The following is a 21,954-nucleotide window of genomic DNA, read 5'->3' on the forward strand; positions in this document are numbered from 1 at the left end:
CTGGGGCTGGAGCCAGGTGGGTCCTTGAGCAAGGGACCCATGGGGCGAGTGTTGGTGGCACTGAAAAATGGGCTCCCATGGGACACAGTGCCAATGGGGGGGCATCTTCTCCTGGCTCTATGCCTTGGCCAAAGGAAAGGGTAGAGAGAAGAGAGAAAAGGGGCAGGGAAAGTGTGGGGGGAAAGCAGGGGTGAGCCCAGAGAGCAGGGGAGGTGAAAAGAAGCAAAACCCAAGTGAATGGGAAGTGACAATTTAAATAGCTGTGTGGAGGGGCTCTCCCTTCAGGCTAATTAAATTTATCGGAGAACAGCAGGTTACCTTATTAGAGCCACGTGGGTTTAATTAACAAAGGAAAGTAATTAGCACGCTCGCTTCCCAAGCTGGAGGTCCTGCCTGTACCAGGTGCAGGGAGGGGGCTGCGTGGGGCTGGGAATGGGCTCCGGTGGGCTCCTTTCTACCCAGAATGGGAGCAGAGCACCGAGGTGAGGACATCCCCTGTGCCCTTCCCCTTTGCTTTTCCTCTTGCTGCTGAACTGCATTTTGGTTGCAAGCAGCCTCTGATCCCTTGGTGAGGTTTCTTTATGCTTGAGGTGCCCCATCCACCCTGTGCTCCTGGCCTTGCCTTGCTCTCTCCTTTGGAGGTTGTATGGCCAGGGCATGGCTGTATTTCATCGTGCATGCAGTGCCACTGCTCCCTGAGCCACCTGGGTGCCACTGTGTCCCTGTGGGGTCAGGGGGGACCCACACCCCTACAGCCCCAACCTCCACGGGTCCCAGCGGCAGTGAGTCAACGTGAGCTGCAGGCAGGCGGCCTTTTTCCAGCGGTGTCTGCAGGAAGGAAATGCAGTCACCACATGGAAAATACCACGCGAGACAAAGGCAGTAAGAGTGAAGTCACGTTCCGGTAAGCACTGTGCGCTGCTGGCCGGCCGGCTGCAGCAGGGTTAACTGCATCTGCTGCCCTCCTCCCTTTGTGTTGCAAAAGAACTTGTGAAAGTTGTAGACGTGAGTCAGAAATAGCTCATAACTCAGCAGCCCGGCCTCTTCCTCCCCTGCCCAGCAGCTGGAGCGGGATCTGCGCGGGGGGAGATGGGGATTAAGCGGGCTGCTTTGAAAGGAAGTTTATCTGACGGCGGTGGTGTGGGTGAGACTGGCCAGGAGGCTGCGGGGTGAGGAGGAGGAGGGAGAAGGAGGAGGAGGAGGAAGGCTGCGTGCTGGTGCTGAGCACCCAAACCCAGAGCGCTGTGGGTTCCCCACTGCTGGGGTTGGGACGTTGGTGGGGCGCTGTGCCAGCAGCAATATTAATGGCAGTCGGCAGCGGCGCGCTCCTGAAAGCAAACAGGGAGCTGCTGCTGGGCGCGATAGGGATCGCGGGCGGTGTGTTCCGTGTGAACCCGCGGTGCCCCCAGATGCCTGGAGGTGTAGCTGAGCACAGAGCCGTGCAGCTGACATTGGGCTGCAGCTGCAGCCCCAAAGCCATCGCCATGGGATGGTCCGAAGCATTTCTGCTTCTTTGCAGCCTGGAAGTGCTGGTGATTTTGGTGGAGTGGTACAAAGTTGTGGCGTTTTGCAGCGAGCTCAGCGCTGTGCTGCTCTCCATCGCTCACAGTGCCCACGTGCTGCTGTTTCAGTGCTGGGCTCCATCCGTCGCAGCATCACGGGGTGACCAGAAATCAGCCTCTGGGGCCCCTCAATGCGGCTGCACAGCTCTGAGTGGGGACGGAGCGGCAGGGAAGGGGAGAGGAGTTCAGAGCAAACTGCGGGAAATTGCTTTTCTTTTGTCTGCGGTGGCGGGGAGGGCAGCGGAGCGGAAAAGTGTATTTTGTTGATTTGAAACTTGAGTGAAATGGGTAATGAAGACAGATCAATAGCAGCCCTTCTGCAGTCCCTCTCCTGAAGGAAGGCAGCAGCCCGTCCTGCTCCGCACTGTATTTCCATCTCAACACCCTGCCCTCCATTCTGAGCCCTTCCTCCCCAGCACCGCTTCCTTTCCCCTGCCAGCGGCCCAGTTACCCCCATTAGTGCATTGGATTGATCCCCACCTGGTGAGCGGGGTTGGGGCACAGGTGGGACAAAGCAGGGGCTCTATCTCCTGCCGTTCCAAGCTAAACCCTCGGTTTGAAGCTGTTGCATTTGTGTTTTGGGGCTGTCGCAGTGGAAATGGGGATGCTCCTTTGTCGTGGCTCCATATGATGCTGACAGTGGGATCCCGTCTTGTTTTCCACCCCCGCCCCAGCTCTGGCACGTTGGGATTACAACCCCGAGTGCTGGGAAAATGACCCGCGGGAGATGGAGGCGGCCGATCTGCTGCAGCATCGTCGGGTCTTTTAGTGAGGCAGCCAAAGCTGTTAGTAAGCAGTTCTGCGGGGTGGCAGGAGGCCAGCAGTGAGGCAAATCCTTCTGTGTGCCCACGGCAGATGCCAGCCCGTCACACGGGGCCCAGCGGGACACAGACGGGACTGAGTCTGGGTGCCGGGCAGCCTGAAATGCTCCCATCTCCCATGCTGCCCATCCCCAAAGGCTGCCCTGTGCCGTGCCCCAATCTCCAGCTGCCATCAGCCCCCCCAGGTGGCACCTCGCGGTGTCCCTGTGCTGACAGCAGCTGTCCCATTCCCCATCCCACAGTTGGGATGGGTGAGCAGAGTTTGCTGCAAGTGGGAATTTCCCATTGGATTCCAAGCTCCTGCTCTGCTCGGAGCCATCCCAACATCTGGGCAGGGAGCTGCGCTCCGCCGATGCTCAGCCTCACCCCACCACCTTCCCACGTCAGCCCCGTGTCGGAGCGCGGGAGAAAAAAGGCATTTAATGCAGACAAAGGTTGTATGAAAATATAATTCCGCTTTTGTTAGCAGCCATCAAACTCTAAAAAGCGTCGCTTTTGTTTTCTTGTAACGTTGTGAAAACCTCGTGTCGGATCGAGAGCTGGGGCCCTCTCGACTAATCGCCTCTCCTTTGTGTTTTTAGATTATAGGGGCAATTAGTGTTGTCAAAACCTCTGGCAATTCTCTTTGCTCTTGACAGGGTGTCAGTCCGTTGGGCGAGAAATGGAAGGTGTTATAACTCTCCGGTAATTAGGATGCCTCCGATTGGAAAATGCCAGCAACGGCGGATGAGGGGCCGTGGATGGGGGTGGGGAGGCAGCCAGGGCTGGGGGGCGGGATGCGTGCAGCAATTAATTAGGGGCTCTCATTCTGAGCACGCTGCCAGCTTGATGAATCGCGTAGGGAAAGGAGCGGGATGCTCCTCTGCTCCCAGCGCGTGAGCAGACCCCTGCACATCGCTCTCACCAGATGTGTGCACAGCTGCACGCTGCCACCTGAGCTCTGCGTGGGGACGCCGTGGGGTTGGCCGTGGTTTGGACTCCTCCGGCCCAGCTCGCTGCTGGGGCTGCTGTTGTTGGGTGGGGTGTCATCCCACTCACTGCTTGGTCCGTATCGCTGTGCTGGGATGTCCTCAGGCCCCCAGTGCTGCCCCTCTGTGAGCACCCAGCAGCAGCCCCAGGCTGTGAAGCAGCAGCAGTTAATAACTAACCCTGACCCGCTGGTGCCTGGGGGGGCTCATGGTGACAAACGGAGCTCAGCGTGCTCCTGACACCTCCCTGCAGCCCGGTGCCTGAGCAAACAGATAAGCCTTTGCAATCTCCCTTGAAGGTCAGCACGCTCCGGTGCGGCCGGGTGCTGGCGGGGGGAGGCAGTGCTGGGGCTCCTCCCTGGGCTTAGGGTGAGCTGCAGCCACAGAGCCACCAGCTTCATGGCTCTGTCTCTTGGTTCTGGAGGTCTTCAGACCCGTGTGCTTGGTTTGCATGGTGAGAAGCACCCAGGGAGCACTGGGGAGCCCCACTGAATGCCCAGTGCTGTTTGGGGTGTTACCCATGCCCATAGGATGACAGGGGCTGCACATGAGGCAGTGCTGGTTCTCAGTGCTTCGTTCCTGCAGGCTCCTCTCTGCCTTCAGCACCGCATCACATCCCCACCTTGGGATCAGGGTAGTCCCGTCGTGCCAGGACCGACACCTGAGGGCATCTGCAAATGGGATGTGGAGACACGGGACACAGGGGAGGTGGTTGGCAGAGGGTTTGGGATGGGGTCAGGCTGTCAGCATATGGGGAGGGCTGGGAGCAGCAGTGTGTGACGTGTGTGTCCCTCCTCTCTGCAGGTCCCCGTGTCCGTGGCTATGATGTCCCCGCAGATGATCACGCCGCAGCAGATGCAGCAGATCCTGTCCCCACCGCAGCTCCAGGCCCTCCTGCAGCAGCAGCAGGCAATAATGCTGCAGCAGGTAACGCTGCTCCCCCTGGGGTTCCCAACTTCCCTCTGCCCTTCCCTGGGGGTCCCCGGCACAGCCTGCACTGGGAGAGCTGCGGGTGCAGCTGCAGAAGGGATCACAGAGCTGTGCCCTGGGGCCAGCAGGGGGCTGGCAGGGGGCTGCAGGCCGGGTGGGTGCTGCATGGCTCCATCCAGATCCAGGGCTGCAGCATTCCCAAGTGCTGCTCACATGTGAAAGGAGCAATGAGGGAAGAGGAGGGAGGCGAGGAAAAAACCAAACCCCAAGTGTGGCACAAAGCTGGGCCGCTCAGTAAACACCTCCGCTGGCGGAGAGAGGGAAGGAGCGATCCCACAAGCATCCTCCCCACCCTTCCTCCTGCCTCCAGTACCTGTTTACTCCAAACAGGCTGATAAGGGCTCAAGGTTGGCCCCAGGGAAAGAACAAAGGGTAAACACTACCCTGGGTGGGTCCTCCCGCAGCCTCTTTGGAGCCGGATAAAGAAACACGTTTGACTGCAAATTAAACAACCCAGGCCGGAATAGCTCGCATTCTCCACCAGAAGAAAACCAAACATCACACCTCTCACCCCTGACCCAATGTTCCCGCAGCCGCGCTCGACCATGCGGCAGAGCCCCGGCTTTGATTGGCTTTCGGGTAAACACCGAGCCCTTCCAAACCTGTTCACCGACAGAAAAAGCAAAGTTGCTGCTGTCAGCGCTGTCAGCCCCGAGCTGATAAAGGCTTCCCGGCATCCAAAGGGGCATTCCTGAGCCACAGCCGCCCACCCGCGCTCGCCCCCAGCCCTGCAGCCCCATAAGCCGTGCTGTGCCGTGGGGCTGTGCTGCTGGTCACCGAGTGGGGCTGAGTGCTGCAGGCATCACCCGCACTGCGGCTCAGCACATGGGATGTGGGTCTCCCTGCTGGAGTGTCCTCCCTGCACACAGAGCCTGCACTGGGCATGGGGGACACCCCAGCTCTGCAGCAACATCCATTAAGTGTGTGGGGCTGGGAGGGGGATTCTCTGCTACTGGGACGTGGGGTTACTGCTGTCAGAACAGATGTGCTCACACCTCATCCCTGCCCCACTGAGAGCTGTGCTTGGCACTGGGTGGCTGCAGCATGGGGTTGGCAGTGCAGGGCAGGGAGCCAACTGGGTGTTGCTGGTGTTGATCCGTCCTCTCTCCTCCCGTCCCTCCCAGTTGCAGGAATACTACAAGAAGCAACAGGAGCAGCTTCACCTGCAGCTATTGACACAACAGCAAGCCGGAAAGCAGCAACCCAAAGAGGTGAGCTCATGCAGATGGGTTCTGGGCCATCAGATCTGGCTGCAAATAAAAGGGGACCAGCAGGAAGAAAACAAGGCGTGTGCAAATCCCAGCACCTGGGGGAGCAGCAGGGCTGTCAGAGGGGACATGGGACTCAGTGGCCCCTGGGACAAATCCTCCCCTTGAGGGGAGGGCAGAGCAGGGTTGGCACAGCCCTGCCCCATTGCATGGCCTGGTTCAGCCATGTGGCAGCAGCACAACCGGGATGCTGCAGTGGGAACCCAGAGCAGGACTTAGGAACCCTTTTCTCCTCTCTACTCTGTATGTGGTGCTGCCAGGGCAGTTCCATGCTGTGCACATTGCTGCAGCCCAGCACTGCTGCTGTCTATGGCCCGTGCTGGCACCCACTCGAGCTTTACTGGGCTCTGACTGCGGCTGCCATCGTTGTGCCCATGCAGTGCGCAGGGGTCAGCCTTCCTGCAGCTACATCTGAGAGGATCAGATCTGGCTTAAAGAGAGCGTGGCAACTTGTAATTACAGCACTGCAGAGCAAAGGAGAAATGTGTCTGCTGAGAAATGCTGCCGGGGAGAAGGGGCACGGCTGGGTGCCTCGCTGGGATGGAGCGGGGCTGTGGTGTGTCCCAGAGCTGTTTGCTGTGTTGCTTTGCAAGGGAGAACCCTCAGCATCCCGGTGCTGTGCTTTAGGGCTGGGGACATCCTTCCCCCTGTGGAACAGGGTGGCCGAGCTGCTGCCATGTGCCATTCCTCCCCAACCCGCTGTTCCCAGAGCCCTGCAGAGCAAGGGGGTCCCTGTGTGCTCCAATGGAGGGGGCTGCCCCTGCTCCCCCCGAGCCCACTCCAGCACAGCCCCCCAAGTCCATCCAGGCTGGGGAGGGACGACGGGGGGCCGCCTCTGCCTCACCTCGGCGTCAGCTTAATGAACTGCTCCTGTCAGTCCCTGGTGTCACGCTGAAACTCCTCTTGATGTGCTCATAAATCAAAGTGACGGCGCCTCGCACCCCGTGAGCTGCACCCACTCAGCTGCAGCTAATGTAGGCGGCGCTGGGAAGGTACCGCAGCCCCAAACCAGGGGGGTCACTGCCATGGGGGTGGGGGGACACTGAGAGACCCAGCTGGGTGATCAGACCCTCACAGGGAGCCAGGACAAAGGGTTCCAGCTCTTAAAACACAGTGGGCACAGCTCTTGCTTCCCATCAGGGACCCCCACCAGTAGGTGCTGCGGGTTGGACCCCTGCAGGTGCACCCTGTGTGCACGGTGCATTCCAAACCCATTCACTTTATGGCTGTTCAGTGCTTCGTTTGTGCTCTCGGGGGGGGCAGAGGGGCTCCCGGGGAGGATGTGACACTTGGTGGGGGTGACCCATAGTTGTAACTGTGAAGCTGGAGGGACACACACGTGGGTTGAAGTGTTTGGAGCTGCAGAGCGGGGTGTGCCCACAGGGGCTGGTTGTGCTGAGCTGAGTGCCCCGGGGATCCCAGTGACTTCATCTGCTGCCAATCTGCCCCTGCTTCCCACCGGGAAGTGCCATGCATGAGGCAGTGTTTGGGAGCCTAGGCATGCCCAGGGCCCCCGGGGAGGGCGGCGGTGGGGCTGGGAGAAAGCAGGGAGAGTCTGGCCCGGCTCCGCTATGGGGTGAGGACATGGCTTGTGGGGGGGCACGGGTCTGCCTGGGGTGCACAGCCCTGTCCCGCTCTCCTCCCTGCATCCCAGCCCTGCAGGGCCGCAGCATCCAGGGTTCCTCCCGGCCCAGTGTCAAATGTGCTGCTCTGAGTGGTACAGTGGGACCCCGTGCACACCGTGCTTGCAGCTCGCTGCTCCCATGGGGCCCCATCCTGCTCTGTGCCCCACAGAGCTGCATTGCCATGGGGGTCAGCGCACTGCTGCCAGCCTGGCTCCTCACAGCCTGCAGACAGTGTCAGAGCAAACAGAGGGGTTCACGGGGTTACGGGGCTGCCTGTCCTGCTAATGAGGCCGGGCAGCCTGGGGCAGCTCCCCTCTCATGGCCCGCTTGGATTAGCAGCTGCCTTTCCCTGTCCCTAATTGAATTCTCTCCCCTTCAGTTAATTCTCATGGATTTCTTGGTGCCTCCCCAGAGACCCGTCCTGCCTAACAAGTTTAGGGCCAGTTCCATTGGTCAGAGTTGGGGGAGAGCCCCCCTGGTCTGTGCCCCATGTGGTGACAGGGGTGGGCACCCATGGACCACCAGCACTGGGTGCCAGCTGCCCCCAGCTAAGGGGACTCATAGAGATCATCTGTGGGGATGGGATGGAAGGAGGGTGTGCACAGCTGGTGTTTGTTAGGGCACATTTTGGGTGCTGGACACCCCCCTCCATTGCTGGTGCTGTGCAGAGCTGTGCCTGGTGCTCACGCAGACACCCAGCTCTGCTCCCTCCCTCTTTTCAGTGCTTCCTCTTTTATTTTTTCTCCTCTTTTCTTTTTTTTTTCCCACTTTCCTTTTCTTCCCCTCCTCTTCCGATAGATCAAAGCCTGTTCCTGGCGCGGCCGCCAGCCAAGCAGGCCCTGCAGCATGGAGCCCCGGCGTGCTGCCCACACCTGCAGCCGTGCCCCTGCCCTCCCCGGGGCCACGATGGCGCTGCTCACCGTCTCCCTTTTGTCTCCCAGCAGCCGTTAGGGAACAAGCAGCTGGCGTTCCAGCAGCAGCTCCTGCAGATGCAGCAGCTCCAGCAGCAGCACCTGTTAAACCTGCAGCGCCAGGGGCTGGTGAGCCTCCCGCCAGGCCAGGGCACCGTGCCCCTGCAGACCCTCCCTCAAGGTAAGGAGTGGGGCTGGGGGCTCGGGGGGGTCCTGGGGTTGGGGTTTTGTGATGTGGGGATGATGTGGGAGGTGATGATTCGCACAGTGCAGGAGCGATGCTGAGCACTGGGTAGGATGGGGGGAGGTTGTGTCCCCCACTGATGGCTGTGTCCCACCCCCTGCAGCTGTGTGCCCCTCGGACCTGCAGCAGCTCTGGAAGGAGGTCACTGCCACCCAGCCTGTCGAAGACAGCATCAAACAAGAGGGTCTCGACCTCACCACCAACACCTCCAACTCTACCTCGTTTTCGGCCGCCAAGGTCTCACCTCCCATTTCCCATCACCCTCTGCCCAATGGGCAGAGCACCATGCACACGCCGAGGAGGGACAGGTAGGGACAGGCTCTGACCATTCTGCTTTTACCCCCGGGGAGGTGGGTTGGAACCAGAGGGTCTGCAGGGTCCCTTCCCCCCCAACCTCTGTTCTGTGATGACTGGGAGCCACGCAGCCCATGGCTGGGGAGGTTCTCGGGGCTCACCCCCCCCATGGGTCTGTGTCCTCTGCAGCTCTTCCCATGAAGAGACCCCCGGCTCTCACCCACTCTACGGCCATGGAGAATGCAAGTGGCCGGGCTGCGAAACCCTCTGTGAGGACTTGGGACAGTTTGTCAAGTAAGTGCTGCCTTCCTTATGGGGGAGGGCTGATCTTTGGGGCACGCCTGAAATTCAGTCCCCGGGCAATGCAAATGGGGGAACCTGTGCAGAAGGGGACACAGGGCAGGCCGTGCTGCTGGAGGAGGAAAGAGCCCGTGCAGGGCTGGGGGGTGCAGCTCCCTGCTGGGGGGAGAGGAGGGGAGGGAGCAGATGGCAGCACGGCAGCGGCTGACACCGCTTGTGGGCTCTGCACTGACTGATTAACTCCGCTGTCGAGGAGCCCTCTGCTAGCGTCAGGGTCAAACAAATTGTTTTCACGCTTCGTCAGAGGTTTACTTAATTAGTTCATTTGCAATTAGATCTCTTTGTAGCCGGGATTTTTAGCAAAGACATCAGAAGGAACTGACGGGCTCTCTCGTTTGCTGCGTTCCCCCCCTCCTCTCAGCTGTTTGCTGGCAGTGGGCACAGTGCTGCTTGGTGAGGGCTGGTCTTCCAAAGCCTTCCTGGGTATGGGGAGGGCAACTGGGGCTGTGCCACCCTGCCCTTCCCCTGGGACGGGGCCCAGCAGTGCTTTGCTGGGGGAGGATGAGGAGGAGGAGTGCGAAGGCATCCGTTGGGGCCGGGAGCAGTGAGTCAGTGCATCAGGCTGTGTGCCCTCCTGCCTCTGACTCACCAGGTGAAGCCAGATAAGGCACAGCCGAGGCTCTCCAGGCATGTTTGCACGGGGCAGATGAGCCACCTCCGGTTTGGAAAGCAGCACTGGGTTGGCACGGAGGGGCCAGGGCTGACAGAGCCACCCCCATCAGGGAGGGGAGTGGTGGTCTGCATAGCGGGGCTGACCCCAGTTGTGGCCTCAGTGGGCGGGGGGCACATCTCTGGCACATCTGAGCATAACACCCCACGTTCTCCTCCTCAGACACCTCAATACAGAACACGCACTTGATGACCGAAGCACAGCCCAGTGTCGAGTTCAGATGCAAGTGGTACAGCAGCTGGAGATACAGGTGGGCACAGGGGCTGCTGGAAAGTGGGGTGCTGGGCGAGGAGCCCAAGTCTGATGTTCAGAGCGTGGCCAAGGGATGCTATTTAAATAGTCCTTTTCCCACTGCCTCGGCCCCCTGCTTCCCCAGTCCAGGGGGGCTGCGCTGCCATTGCAGCTCTTGGCGTAACGCATGGGGTTGAAAGCAATTACCAGAGCTTAAAGAGGGGAGGGAAGGGAGAAGGAAAAACAACAGATCCTGAAGGGCTCGCAGAGTGCTGCGTGTGTGAGTGGGGAGCTGCCACCACAGCCACCAATTATAAAGTTTTCAGCACGGAGCTCCCGCTGTGTCGGCGGAGAGCGTCTGCATCACGAGGGGGGACCTGTCAGCTCTAATGAGCGCGAAGGCAGCCGAGCTGCTCCAAACTTGCTCAAACTCCACACCGGCTCCCACCATTAACCCCTCCCAGCCCAGGTTTGAGGGGTCGTGGCAGGAAGGGAAGGTGACGGGAGGAGAGCGCGTGTCAGGTCCCATCGGCTGCGCTGAGCTCAACGCCTCCCCTGGTGCCACAGCGAATATTTCACCCTTCCCTGCGTGCTGGGGAGCAGTCGGGCGGGGGGCACAATTACTGTGATGCTGTGCATCTGGGCGGATGGATGGATGGATGGACACAGGGGTGGACGTGGGGACATGGGTACACTTGGGGATGCCCCCATCCCACCTGACCCGCTCCCCTCTGCCTCCTCAGCTGGCAAAGGAGAGTGAGCGCCTGCAGGCCATGATGGCCCACCTCCACATGAGACCTTCGGAGCCAAAGCCTTTCAGCCAACCTGTAAGCACACGCCTCCCTCCCTGCCCCTCTGCCACCCCACAGCCCCCACTCCTTTGCTTTTTCCCTGCTCCTTCCTCCCCTCTCCCTGCATGTGGCCACTGTGTGGATGGGCTTCTCAGGATGTGTGTCATGTTCTCCAGTTCTGATCTGTTGTGCCAGCATCAGTGCATGGCGTGGGGCAGAAGTGAAGTGCTGCTCGTATTGGTACATGGTGCTGCTTTGGGCCTGGGTGCATCCCATCCCTACCTGATATCTGCATCCCCATCCCATGGTACATCCCACTCCCAGCAGCTCCCCCTGCCGCACCTCTCACCTCCTGCCCACAGCACAGTCCCACTCCCAGTGCCCGAGGACCCCAGTGCCCAGCACCCAGACCCACACTTTCCCCACTCCCATCCGCTCTCCCTTCCTCCCCGCAGCTGAACCTGGTCTCAAGTGCCACCCTCTCCAAGAGCACCTCGGACACGTTCCCTGATGGTTTACCTCATCCCCCCACCTCTGCCACGGCCCCCATCACCCCGCTGCGGCAGGGCCCCTCCGTCATCAGCTCTTCCACGTTACACAGCGTGGGGCCCATCCGCAGGAGGAACTCGGAGAAGTTCTGCACCCCGATATCTTCAGGTGAGCGCAGGGACGGGGCCGCGGGGCTGGCAGTGCAGCCTGAGGGGGGGATGCCATCACCCCTCCATCCCCTTCTTGTCCTCCCTGCAGAGCTTGCACAGAACCATGAGTTTTACAAGAACGCGGATGTCCGGCCGCCCTTCACGTACGCCTCGCTCATCCGGCAGGTGAGTGGCTCACCCCAAAGCTGCTCCCTCCCTTCACTACAGCAGGAGGCAGGAGCTCCTCTGACTCTTTGCATGAAGGTCGGGCTCTTTGCGAGTGATGCTCTGTCCCCTCTTGGCTCCCCAGGCCATCCTGGAGACCCCCGACAGGCAGCTGACCCTGAAGGAGATCTACAACTGGTTCACCAGGATGTTTGCCTACTTCAGGAGGAACACGGCCACGTGGAAGGTGAGAGCACGGCACGGGGCTGCTGCAGCCCCACATCCAGCACAGCAGAACCCAGCACTGCTGGGGGAGACGCTCCCATTTTTATGTGCTGGGGTCTGGTTTGTCACACAGCTTGGGAATAGTGTGGGGAATGATTCTGTGCCTTAGATGTGAGCACTCTGCCCCCAGGATGCATCCCCTGACTGCGGGGGGAGAGTTGTGGGGGAAGCAAGGGACCACTTTGCAGATGGAAGGGGCTGCTGTGATGGCAGGGATGGGTTGCTCTGCAGCCGGGCATCCCCATGCACTGCTGAAGCAGGGCAGATGAAACCTGGTGCCGGGTGGTGCGTGTGTGTGATGCAGCGCTGTGCAGCCCGGTGTCCCCCTCACGGCACAGGGCAGCACTGCAGCTGGCCGAGCTGCACCGAGCATCGAGTGGGGCTGTGCTCGTTTCTCCCATGCTGAGGTTTGTCTGTGGGGCAGAGAGCTGTGGGTCCATCTGGCACAGCCCTTTCCCTGCCCCGTGTATCAGATCCCTCCCCTGTGCAGTGAAACTCTCCGTGCTCAAGGCCAGGTTTCTTTTCAAGGAGGGGGATGCACAGTAAAAAATCACCTTATTTCCTCCCTCCAGAAAACTGACATTTCTGAGGTTCCTCCCTCAGCCCCAACTTCCCCCCCAGGACCCCATCCCCACACTGGGGCAGAGCCATGGAGCAGTGTGGGGGCCCTGGGCTGGAGGGCATAGAGCAAACATCATTATGAAAGGCAAAGAGGAGAAGCAAACAGAGCAGCCAGGTCTGGCACTCTACAAACACTGTTCAACTATGAAAGCTGTGTCTGGGTGAGGTGAGGACCCCCACCCCCAGGATGGGCAGCACTGCTCCATGGCACATGGGGTGGCTCATGGCAGCTGCTCAGTGCCAGCAGCACAGTGTGCTCTGCAGAGCTGGGGTCCAACTGGGTGGGAACAGTTTGGAACCACTGTGTGGGGGGGCAGTTCCCCTCATTCCCACATCCCCAGCACTTCCATAGGGATTTGTTCCACTTCTGCCCTGTGCAGGCACATCCCTGCCAGCACCTCCCCAGCACAGTGCTATTGGGGAGCACTGGGCTGCCGGGGGGCACTGGGGAGGGATGCTGCCGGCTCAGTCAGGCTCTGAGCATACAGTGCACCCTGCTTCTAACTGGGGCTTTGTTTGGCCAACCAGCCCCCTGCGTGTGCAGGAAGGAGGAAGGGAAGGAAGTCCTGTGTTTGCTCGCCCGAGGACGGGGGTTCAAGGGCGGTTCTGGATCCTGTCCCCCCTCCCTGCCTGGGGCTGAGGGTTTGCAGTGAGGGCACAAGGACGGGGAGATGGGGATAGTGGTGTGGGATTCCCTGTGGGGTTCCCGGCTCCCTCCACCCATATCCACCCATACTGGACTGGGAGGACAGGGAACACCTTTGGGGTCAGATGAAGGGATGGGCAGAGAGGAGGGAGGGTGAGGGGCTTTGTTTCCATCCTCACATTTAAAAAGGGGTTGGGGGGGTCAGACAGTGCTGTGTGCTGTGAGTTTCCGGGACCTCTCACACTCAGTGATGCAGGGGGGGGGCAGTCCTTGCCTCTCCTTCTGCCTTGTTGTGCTGGCCGGCTCCTTTGTTTATACAGCCCCCATTCGACCTTTTAAATTGCTGTTAATGTTTTAGCGTAACGAATTAGTCTCTCATCACGAATCAGGACTCGAAATAAAATAAAAAGAAAAAAAAAAAAAAGGAAAAAAAAAAAGAAAAAAAAGAAAGAAGAAAAAAAAAACCCTCCGAGGCCAACTTCCTGAAATTGGGGTCATTCTCATTTGCAAGGCAGAGAATCTGAGAACCTTAATGCAAGGAAATTTATTCAAAGGCAGAGCCCCGGCGTGATTAGGCCCTTTGTAATTATAGCTCGGAGAGATTCCACTCCAGCCTCCTGCCTCCCTCATGGATTAGCAAGTGAGTCGGAAAAATACACAGGATTTAATTAGAGGCAAATTAAAATTGGTAATGAAATAGGGGCAGTAGCAAATGGCAGGGAGTTGGAAGGGGAAAAGGGAGCCGGTATCTCTCGGGGCTGCGCTGTCTGCCTACGTGTGCATCTCTTTATTTTACATTTAGAGATGTAAAGATGGTCGACGTAAAGAAGAAAGGGAGGGAAAGGACCCAAAAGGGATTGGAGGGGTGGGGGGGGAAGCGAGGAGGAGAGCTGTGTGTCCGCAGCGGGTGCTCAGGTCCCCGCTGGTGTCACTACCCCTTGTTCTGCTCGGTCCCCATCCCAGTGGCAGCATCAGGCTGAGGGTCAGGGCATCACAGAGCCGTCACCTTGGGACAGGCTGTGTCAGCCCAGGGTGAGCGGTGGCACCGTGTGCTGGGGGGGATGGAGGGGGGCAGCTGTCGGGCTGTGGGTGTCAGGGCTCGGCTGTGCTGCTCAGCTGCATCGTCCCCCCCTGCAGAACGCCGTCCGCCACAACCTGAGCCTGCACAAGTGCTTCGTGCGCGTGGAGAACGTCAAGGGCGCCGTGTGGACCGTGGATGAGCACGAGTACCAAAAGCGAAGGCCACCAAAGATGACAGGGTGGGTGCCATCATCTCCTCCTCTGCTGGCAGCGCTGCCGCTCTCGGGGCTGGCGACGCTCAGGCTGCTCTCTGCTCTCTGTCTTCTGCAGGAGTCCGACTTTAGTCAAAAACATGATTTCAGGACTCGGTTACGGAGCACTTAATGCGAGTTACCAGGTGAGGATGCTCTGCTCATCCCCATCCCTGCAGCACGCAGCCAGCCCCACTGCACGGCAGCGGCGTTCTCCCATCTCACCCCTTTGCTCGTTGCAGGCGGCGCTGGCAGAGAGCAGCTTCCCACTGCTCAACAGCCCCACCATGATCAACACCAGCTCCGCCAGCGGGATGCTGCACGTGGGCCACGACGACGTCAGCAGCACAGTGGAGCAGGTCAACAGCAACGGCAGCAGCAGCCCACGCCTGTCCCCACAGCAGTACAGGTTGGTGGGACGGGGGGCGGCCACGTCCCTGCAGGGTGTGGGGTTGGAGAAGGGGTGATGGCGCTGCTCGGTGCCTCTGGTGGCTCATGGCCCCCACCCAGGGGCAGTGTGGGTTATAAAGGGTCGGGGGGTTGAGTGCCAGCAGGGCCGTCCCTTTGAGGTGGAGGGCTCAGCCCCACTCTCCCCCCTGCAGCAGCCACCCCGTGCACGTGAAGGAGGAACCAGCTGAGGCTGAGGACGACAACCGGCCCGTCTCACTGCTGGCCACCGCCACCCAGAATGTGACAATTCCTGACGACAGGGACCTGGAGGAGGAGCTGCCGGTGGAAGACTTGTCCTAAGGACCCCGAGCGCTGCCCGCGCTCCGGCTGCAGACAAACCCCGGCTCCTGCCTCCCCAAGGTGACCTCTGGCGTTAACCCGTTTCTTCAAGGCACTTCCACAAAGCAGAAGGGTTTCCTTGGGGCACCCGTCCTGCTCCCCACTGCCCGGTGACTGGTGGGTCCCTGGACTGGGGGACGTGCGGCGAAACAAGAAACAAACCCCCCCGAGCTGAACGTTGTCCCCCCTCCTCCCTTGGTTAGTAACTGGTGAACGAGGATGGTAGATTGTTTCTGTCCGAAGTCGTCCCTCCTTCCTTCCCCACACCCACACTCCAAGGAAGGCTCCTCCATCCCCTCATCCCACACCGTGTGGCTGAGGGTTCTCTACAAGATGTGGCTCCAGGATGTCCCCAGACCCCCGGCGATGGCCCCAGGGAGGCAGGACCCCTCTGCCGAGCCTCTTCCCAGCGGGTTTTGCACTACGAGGACCCGCGGTCCTTCCCCACACGCCGCCTCCATCCAGCTTTGGGGGAAGAAACCGCAGAAATGGGGCTGAGACCTTCACTGCAGCCTCACCAGCATCCGGCACCTGCTGGGATCCCTCGTGCCTGCATGGCCCAGATGTCACCACCAATGGTGCTGCCCAGCCCCTGCGTGCCGTCCTCCAGTCCCCAACACCACCGGGCTGGTGGCATCCAGGTGGTGACAGCCATCCTGGCCAGGCACTGAAGACAAAGATCCGGCTGCATCTTGGCGTTGGGTGCCGCGGGTGATGGCTCCCGGGGCCAGACCTATGTAAGGCTGGTAGGGAAGAATCTTGTCGCTGCAGCTGGGATGGGCTCTGCGTCCTGCAGGAGCTACAAAGGAGGCTGGCACATGGAGTCCCACCAGCAGAACCCTGCCGGGCTCTGGCACTGCCATCCACACCAGGGTGGTTCGGGCTCAGCCCCAGGCCGGTCCCGCTGGAGCCGGGCTCTCCGTTCCCCATTTTACCTTCATTCTGTCCTCCTCTTGTGTGCGTTGCGCGTCTGCATCCAGATGGGAAGATACCAAAAGATGTCTAGAGACAGCAGGTCCGTAGTTCAGGTGAACAGATGGTATTGATGCCAAAAAGAAATATTAATAATAACGAGAACGACACAACCAAACACCCCTCTTCTCCCTGCGCTTTCTTTCTCTGGTGGCAGTGGTTGTACCCTGTGCTCCCCATGGCCTGATCTGCACCCCCCCCTCCTGTCCTGGGGGTGCCATTTGGTGCTGCCTGGCTGCAGCATTTCTCTAGGCTCATCTCTCCTCCTCCTTCCTCTGCTATGAGGCACTGAGAGCCACTCTCCAGTGCAGTGGGGCTCTGTGGGGCACCTTGTGGGGCTGCTGCGTTTTGTGCTGAAAATGGGACACGTGCTGTGGGGCACGGGCAGGGGATCCCCAGGTGAGCACTGTTTTGTACCCGTGTGTCACCTTGGCGATGTCCCCAAGGTGCTGCTGACCCTGCAGCACGTATCCCCTCATTCAGGTAACTGACACCCACACAGATCCCACGAGTCCAAGCAAAGTCACCCACTGCTTGGGGAGCATCCCCCTATTGCACCATCCAGGCGATGCTGATCCCCAAGGCTCACCCTGTTGGGGGCTCACCAGCATCCCCCGTACACCCGCCATAAAACCCCCAATAACCCAAATCAATGTACGGTGGGCAGGTCCCTCAGCCCGGCTGGAGCCCGCAGCGCTGCCGCTCGGGTCTGTGCTCTCGCTAGGTGTCCCCACTCGCCCCGCGTTCCGCAGGCGCACGAGCAGCGCGCAGCGCCGAGCATCCCCCACCAAAGAAATGGAAGGGGTTATTTCCCCACGCCCCGAACGAACCCTCCCCACCCCAACCAACACACACGCTCACCCCCCCCCCCCCCCCCCCCCCTCCGTCCTAATACAGCTTTATTGTTTTTAATATTCGTTTTCGGTCTTTTTAAGTTATTGTTTGAAACAAGTTTACAGCTCCGCGTGGAGGTGTGGATGAAGGTTGGCCGGTGCCGTGCGCTGCTGCTTCCCTGCCCTGGAGGGGCGCGGGGAGGGGGCACGAGGATCCCCCTGCCCTGATGGTGCCCCCCACCTTCCGCCCCCACCCGCACTCATTGCAGCTCAGTCTCCCCTCAGCGACCATCCAGGCTTCATTTTTATCCTTCCAACTTAGGAAGATTTCTTCTTTTTTTATCCATACAAACACTGGCAGTGCTTCCCCCTTCCCCTCCCACTCCCCCCAAACCCCTCCGTGCCCTTTGCTGGAGCTTTCAGCATCGCTGCTTTAGGGGTTGTGTGGAGCATTAGGATCCCAGGCAGGGCAGCCTCCCATGCCCTCCCATCTCAGTGGGACAGTGTGGCCATGGGGTGCCAGGCAGGAGCCGTTGTCCCCAAGCATGGGGGTCCCCCCAGCCAACTTTCCTCACATGCTCTGAGGTCCTGAGCACCCCGATGGCCTCAGGAAGGGGACGATGTGCCCTTACTGAGGGGACGCTGCATTCCGGGGGGTTCAGGCAGAGCTGGTGGCACTTGGTGGCTCTGGTGACGCTTTGCTGATGTCTGCAGCCCTGCACAGCTCCCACTGCTCCTCTGGTGGGGCTGCATGTTTCCATAGCTGCTCCCTTCTCTTCTCAGCTCCCTTTGGGGATTTCATTTTTTTTAGCAGATCTTCCAACGTTGTTTTCCTGCACTGGGCTGAGCAAAAGCACACACAGCGCGGGCACACAGCACAGTGTGGGCACACAGCACAGTGTGGGCACACAGCACAGTGTGGGCACACAGCACAGTGTGGGCACACAGCACAGTGTGGGCACGCAGCACACCATGGTCACGCAGCACACCAGCACTGCAGGCCTGCTGTGCTCCCCCTCAGTCTGTGCTCTGTGATGTTCCAGCTTTTATAGCGGTACAGTTCCCCCGAGCTCCCCCCCAGCACTGCAGTGAGGTCCCTCCTTGCACCCCCCGACCCCTCCTCGCCCTGTGCCCTATAGGTTGTTAGCCGCAATCCTGGCTCGCGAGAGCACTATATATATATATATATATATTATATATATATAAGTAAATATATAAATATAAAGGAGTTTTTTTAAAAAAAAACAAAAAACAAAAAGAAAAACAAAAACATGCCCATGTTTGGGCCGTCCCACAGCTCCGAGCCGTGCCTCCCCCCCAGCCAAAGTGGGACCGCAGTGGGGGGGATGTGGGTGCCACGCATTGCCCTGCTGCTCTCAGCCCCATCCACACCCTGCGCCCCACCAGGGATGGACCCCCCCACACCCCGGGTGCGTGTTTCCTTTTCTGCCAGTTGGGATTTGTACAGAATTCCACATCTTACCTCAAACACGTGCCCGGCGTTGGGGGGGGGAGGGAGGAAGGATTGAGGACCAAACGCAGCGCGTGGCGGAGCCCCTCTGTCTGTATATACGGAGATTTATATATACTGGTTGGAAACCCACCACCACGAACTGTTCTGTCCCGTTGGGGTGTTGGTTCTGCTCATGGGGGCACCTCCCGTGGGTGAAGGCGTTGCTCTGCTCTCTCGCTGATGTCCCGAAGGATTTGCTCTGTTCTCAATGTCAGGTGTTTGTTTTTTAATTATTATTATTATTATTTTTAATGCTGATTCATTTTGTGCAGAATCGGTGGAGGGAGGTGAGCGGGGGCTCAGCGTGGGGGCAGCGCTGGGTGCCTGGGGTGGGGGGACAGCAGCAGCCCAAACTGCATTAAACCAAAGGGTTTCTGTGCTTTGTTTACATGACCGTCCCGCGTCGCCACCCGGGAGAAAGTCCCCACATTTGGGTTTTTGTCCTGGAAATGCTGCGGGAGGTGGGGGACAGGATGGAGCCGGGCAATGGGGGGACCCCCCCCCCATCCTGCACCCCAGTGCTGGGCTGAGAGCCCCTCACGGTGCAGCCCCGAGGGGTGGGGGGGAGCATCGCCCACCAACACTTCTCCTTCATTTCCCTGTATTTTTCCCCCTCGTTGCCGGGTGGGGCGGTGACTCTGGGGAGGGGCCAGAGGGAGGCAGATGGGGGGGGACGTGTATGAAGCCCCTTCCCCACCGCTGCGTCCCTCGTGCTGTATAAAGGAAATAGCGTTGCTGTGTATTTGTACTCCGACCTTCCGTGTGTCTGCTTTGGCAGACGGTAAGCCCTTGTACAGTAGGTCTAGCTGCATGTAATCTGTATGGACAATGGCATTATAAAATGCAATAAAATGAATTACCTACCGTCCGCGCTGCCGGCTGCTTCGTTGCTGCTATGGGTGAATGCAGCCTCTGTTGGCTCTCCCAGCGCCGCTGTGGACCCCACGTGTGTCATCGCTCCCATTCTGGTGGGGCTGCTGGGTGGGGGTTGTATCTGCTGGCGCTGCAGCAGCCTTCCCATGCACGGGTGCTGGCAGCCACACGATCATTGTTAGCTGCCAACAAGGGAGGAATTTTTGGTTCCCAGCACAAGTCGGCACTGGAGAGCTGTGCTGGAGATGGGAGCCAAGAGGAGCTGGGCTTCACTGCAGGTTCAGCCCTCAGCCGTGGGGCTGGATAGGATGGGGTTGCATGGGATGGTGTAGATGGCATGGAATGGCATAGATGGGATGGCATGGAATAAGATGGGATGGCATTGAATGGCATAGGAGGCGTGGGATGGCATGAGATGGCATGACATAGGGCAGCAGTGGCCCCAGGAAAGGCATAGTGGCAGCTGCAACAGGAGAGACTAAAGTTCCATAGTGCAGCATCCTCACCAGTGTGTTCCATAGCCCTGGGCCTGGGGATGGGGAAGGGGATGGAATGGAGATGGGGAAAGGTATGAGGATGGGGATGGAGATGGGGATAGTGATGGAACAGATTTCAGCTGCTGCAGAGGCCCCCAGCCAGCTCGCAGCCCCCCATTCCACAGCCCAGCTCAATGGCTCGCTCCCATCTGTGTCTAGACCTTGCCAATATTAATAGTCTGTTATATCCCCTTTCCCTCCACTGCTCTGTCTCAGCCAAACTTTCTTAATCTTTTTTCCAGTGGCCATTTTCCAAGGCTCCCTGACCCACAGCCAGCTCGCCCATGAGTTCCTGGGCTGCTCTGAGCCCATCTGTGCCAGCAGCGTGCTGCCGGCCCCGGCCCTGAGCACCCATGGGTGCAGGGTACCCCTCCCCACCCCCACTTTGTGTGTCACAGGGTGGGTGCAGGGCTGGGGCGGGTCTGGGGGCTGCACGTGCCTCTGATTGATTTAACACTTGGAGAAGGAGATCAGAGCTTTCCAACTGGAGATTATTTTTCCTTTTTGTTGTTGTTGTTGTTTTGTTTTCCTTTGCTGGGGACGTGCAAGTTTGGTCTGATTGCTAAACCAGTGCACGGCTCCAGAGGGGAGAATGGGACTGGGGACACCCAGCTCACTCCTCCCTGCATCCCTCCCACCAGGGTCTGCTGTGCCCCATCCCCATGCTCGGCCCTAAAGCACAGCCCCAAGCAGGGGAAAAAAGGAATAAAGGATCATTTTGGTTGTTTTATTGTCAGTTTGTGTGTTTGTTTCTACAAAGAGCATTAAGGAACTGCAGCACCTGCAGTCAGGGAGAGATGGGACCAAAGGAGCAGTGATGGGTTTCCCTATGCTTTCCTTGCCCTTGTGCTGTGGTTATACTCCAGCAGTCCCTTCACATGGCAGGCCCATAACCCTAATCCATGACCCTAAACTTAACTCTAACCCTAACCCAAACTCTAACTCTAATCCTAACCGTAACCCTAACCCTGACCCTGACCTATCCCCAGGGCAAGGTGTGATGGAATGGCCATGGGAGCAGCCCACAGCCCCTTTCTTTTCCTGTGCCACCCAGGCAGTGCTGTGTTCCTGCAGTCAGCACTGTGCCAGCATCACCACGAGCCCCTGGAGCTGGGGGGACCATGGGGGGGGCACAGGGCTCTGCTCCAGCACTGCTTTGTGTGGGGTGGGCTGAGCCTGTAGCCCCCTCCCACAGGATGGAGAACAAAGGGGGTTTTGTTGGGCAGTGGGGTGTGATCCAGCCAAGTGGGGGCTGCAGGGAGCAGCGAGATCCCCCCCATCAGCTCCCCCACCCCAGCACTGCCCCTGGGGGGAGCACAGTGTGAAAGGGAAGCCTTTAATTTTTCCATCTTCAAAAGATGAGCATTCATGGGGCCCTTTCACTTCTTTTAAGTCTAAATGTCCGCTTCCTATTTATTTATTTATTATTATTATTATTATTTTTAATATTATTTACAGAAATAGCTCGTGACTCATCAGAAACCTTGGAGCAGCAAATCTCGAACAGAGGGGTCATTCACTGGGAACTGGGAGCTCCACTCCCCCCCCTTCCCCTCTCAGCTCAGAGGAGCTTTCGGGAGCTTATTTTGCTCAGGGATTTTGTGTGCTGTAACCACGCAGACAGAGCAGGGGGTTGTGGGGTTGTGGCCGTGGCCCTACGCAAACACGGCTCCGTCTGCACAGCCTGGCTCTGTTGAAATACAGCCCCATTGATGGCAGGCTGAGCGCACTCTGCCGCCCGGTTTTGGGGTTTTTTCTGTTGTTTTCAGACTGCAAGTTTTCTTTTCGGTGTTTATTTGTGCTTTCGAAACTGCAAAGAGTGCAGGGCGGGATGGGAGCCTGTGGGTGTTGCAAAACTCACTTTAAACTGCAAAGCTGGGGCTTTGTGCGGAGTCCACGCTGCGCCGGGATCTGGGGGTGGGCTTCCAGCCCCTGTTGCCCATCCCTACCCCATTACCTGTCTCACCCCGCTGCCTGTCTCCACTCCATAGTCCAACTCACCCCATTTTCCAACCCATCCCATTGCCCACCTCCATCCCATTGCCCATCCTACCCCACTGGCCATCCCCACCCTATT

At 59.1% G+C, this 21,954-nt stretch overlaps 1 protein-coding gene across 5 annotated transcripts in view; it reads left to right on the forward strand.

The window, feature by feature from the left end:
- Window positions 1–16,240, forward strand: part of FOXP4 (forkhead box P4) — a 32,657-nt gene extending 16,417 nt beyond the window's left edge. For 3 of the 5 annotated variants that reach the window (XM_015885354.2, XM_015885359.2, XM_015885355.2), the window contains 14 exons: window positions 4,156–4,278; window positions 5,466–5,552; window positions 8,176–8,326; window positions 8,493–8,697; window positions 8,873–8,977; window positions 9,876–9,963; window positions 10,688–10,771; window positions 11,191–11,392; window positions 11,483–11,559; window positions 11,684–11,785; window positions 14,228–14,349; window positions 14,441–14,507; window positions 14,604–14,770; window positions 14,964–16,240. In XM_015885354.2, the coding sequence (XP_015740840.1) occupies window positions 4,156–4,278; window positions 5,466–5,552; window positions 8,176–8,326; window positions 8,493–8,697; window positions 8,873–8,977; window positions 9,876–9,963; window positions 10,688–10,771; window positions 11,191–11,392; window positions 11,483–11,559; window positions 11,684–11,785; window positions 14,228–14,349; window positions 14,441–14,507; window positions 14,604–14,770; window positions 14,964–15,111 (1,728 nt within the window). In that variant the 3' untranslated portion in view covers window positions 15,112–16,240. Of the gene's footprint in view, window positions 1–1,035; window positions 1,145–4,155; window positions 4,279–5,465; window positions 5,553–8,175; window positions 8,327–8,492; window positions 8,698–8,872; window positions 8,978–9,875; window positions 9,964–10,687; window positions 10,772–11,190; window positions 11,393–11,482; window positions 11,560–11,683; window positions 11,786–14,227; window positions 14,350–14,440; window positions 14,508–14,603; window positions 14,771–14,963 lie in introns of those variants that run through there. The other 2 variants (XM_015885360.2, XM_015885358.2) reach the window with 2 other exon arrangements.
- Window positions 16,241–21,954: the final 5,714 nt, after the last annotated feature.

This window comes from Coturnix japonica, chromosome 26, assembly GCF_001577835.2.
Source record: "Coturnix japonica isolate 7356 chromosome 26, Coturnix japonica 2.1, whole genome shotgun sequence".
NCBI classification, from domain to species: Eukaryota; Metazoa; Chordata; class Aves; order Galliformes; family Phasianidae; genus Coturnix; species Coturnix japonica.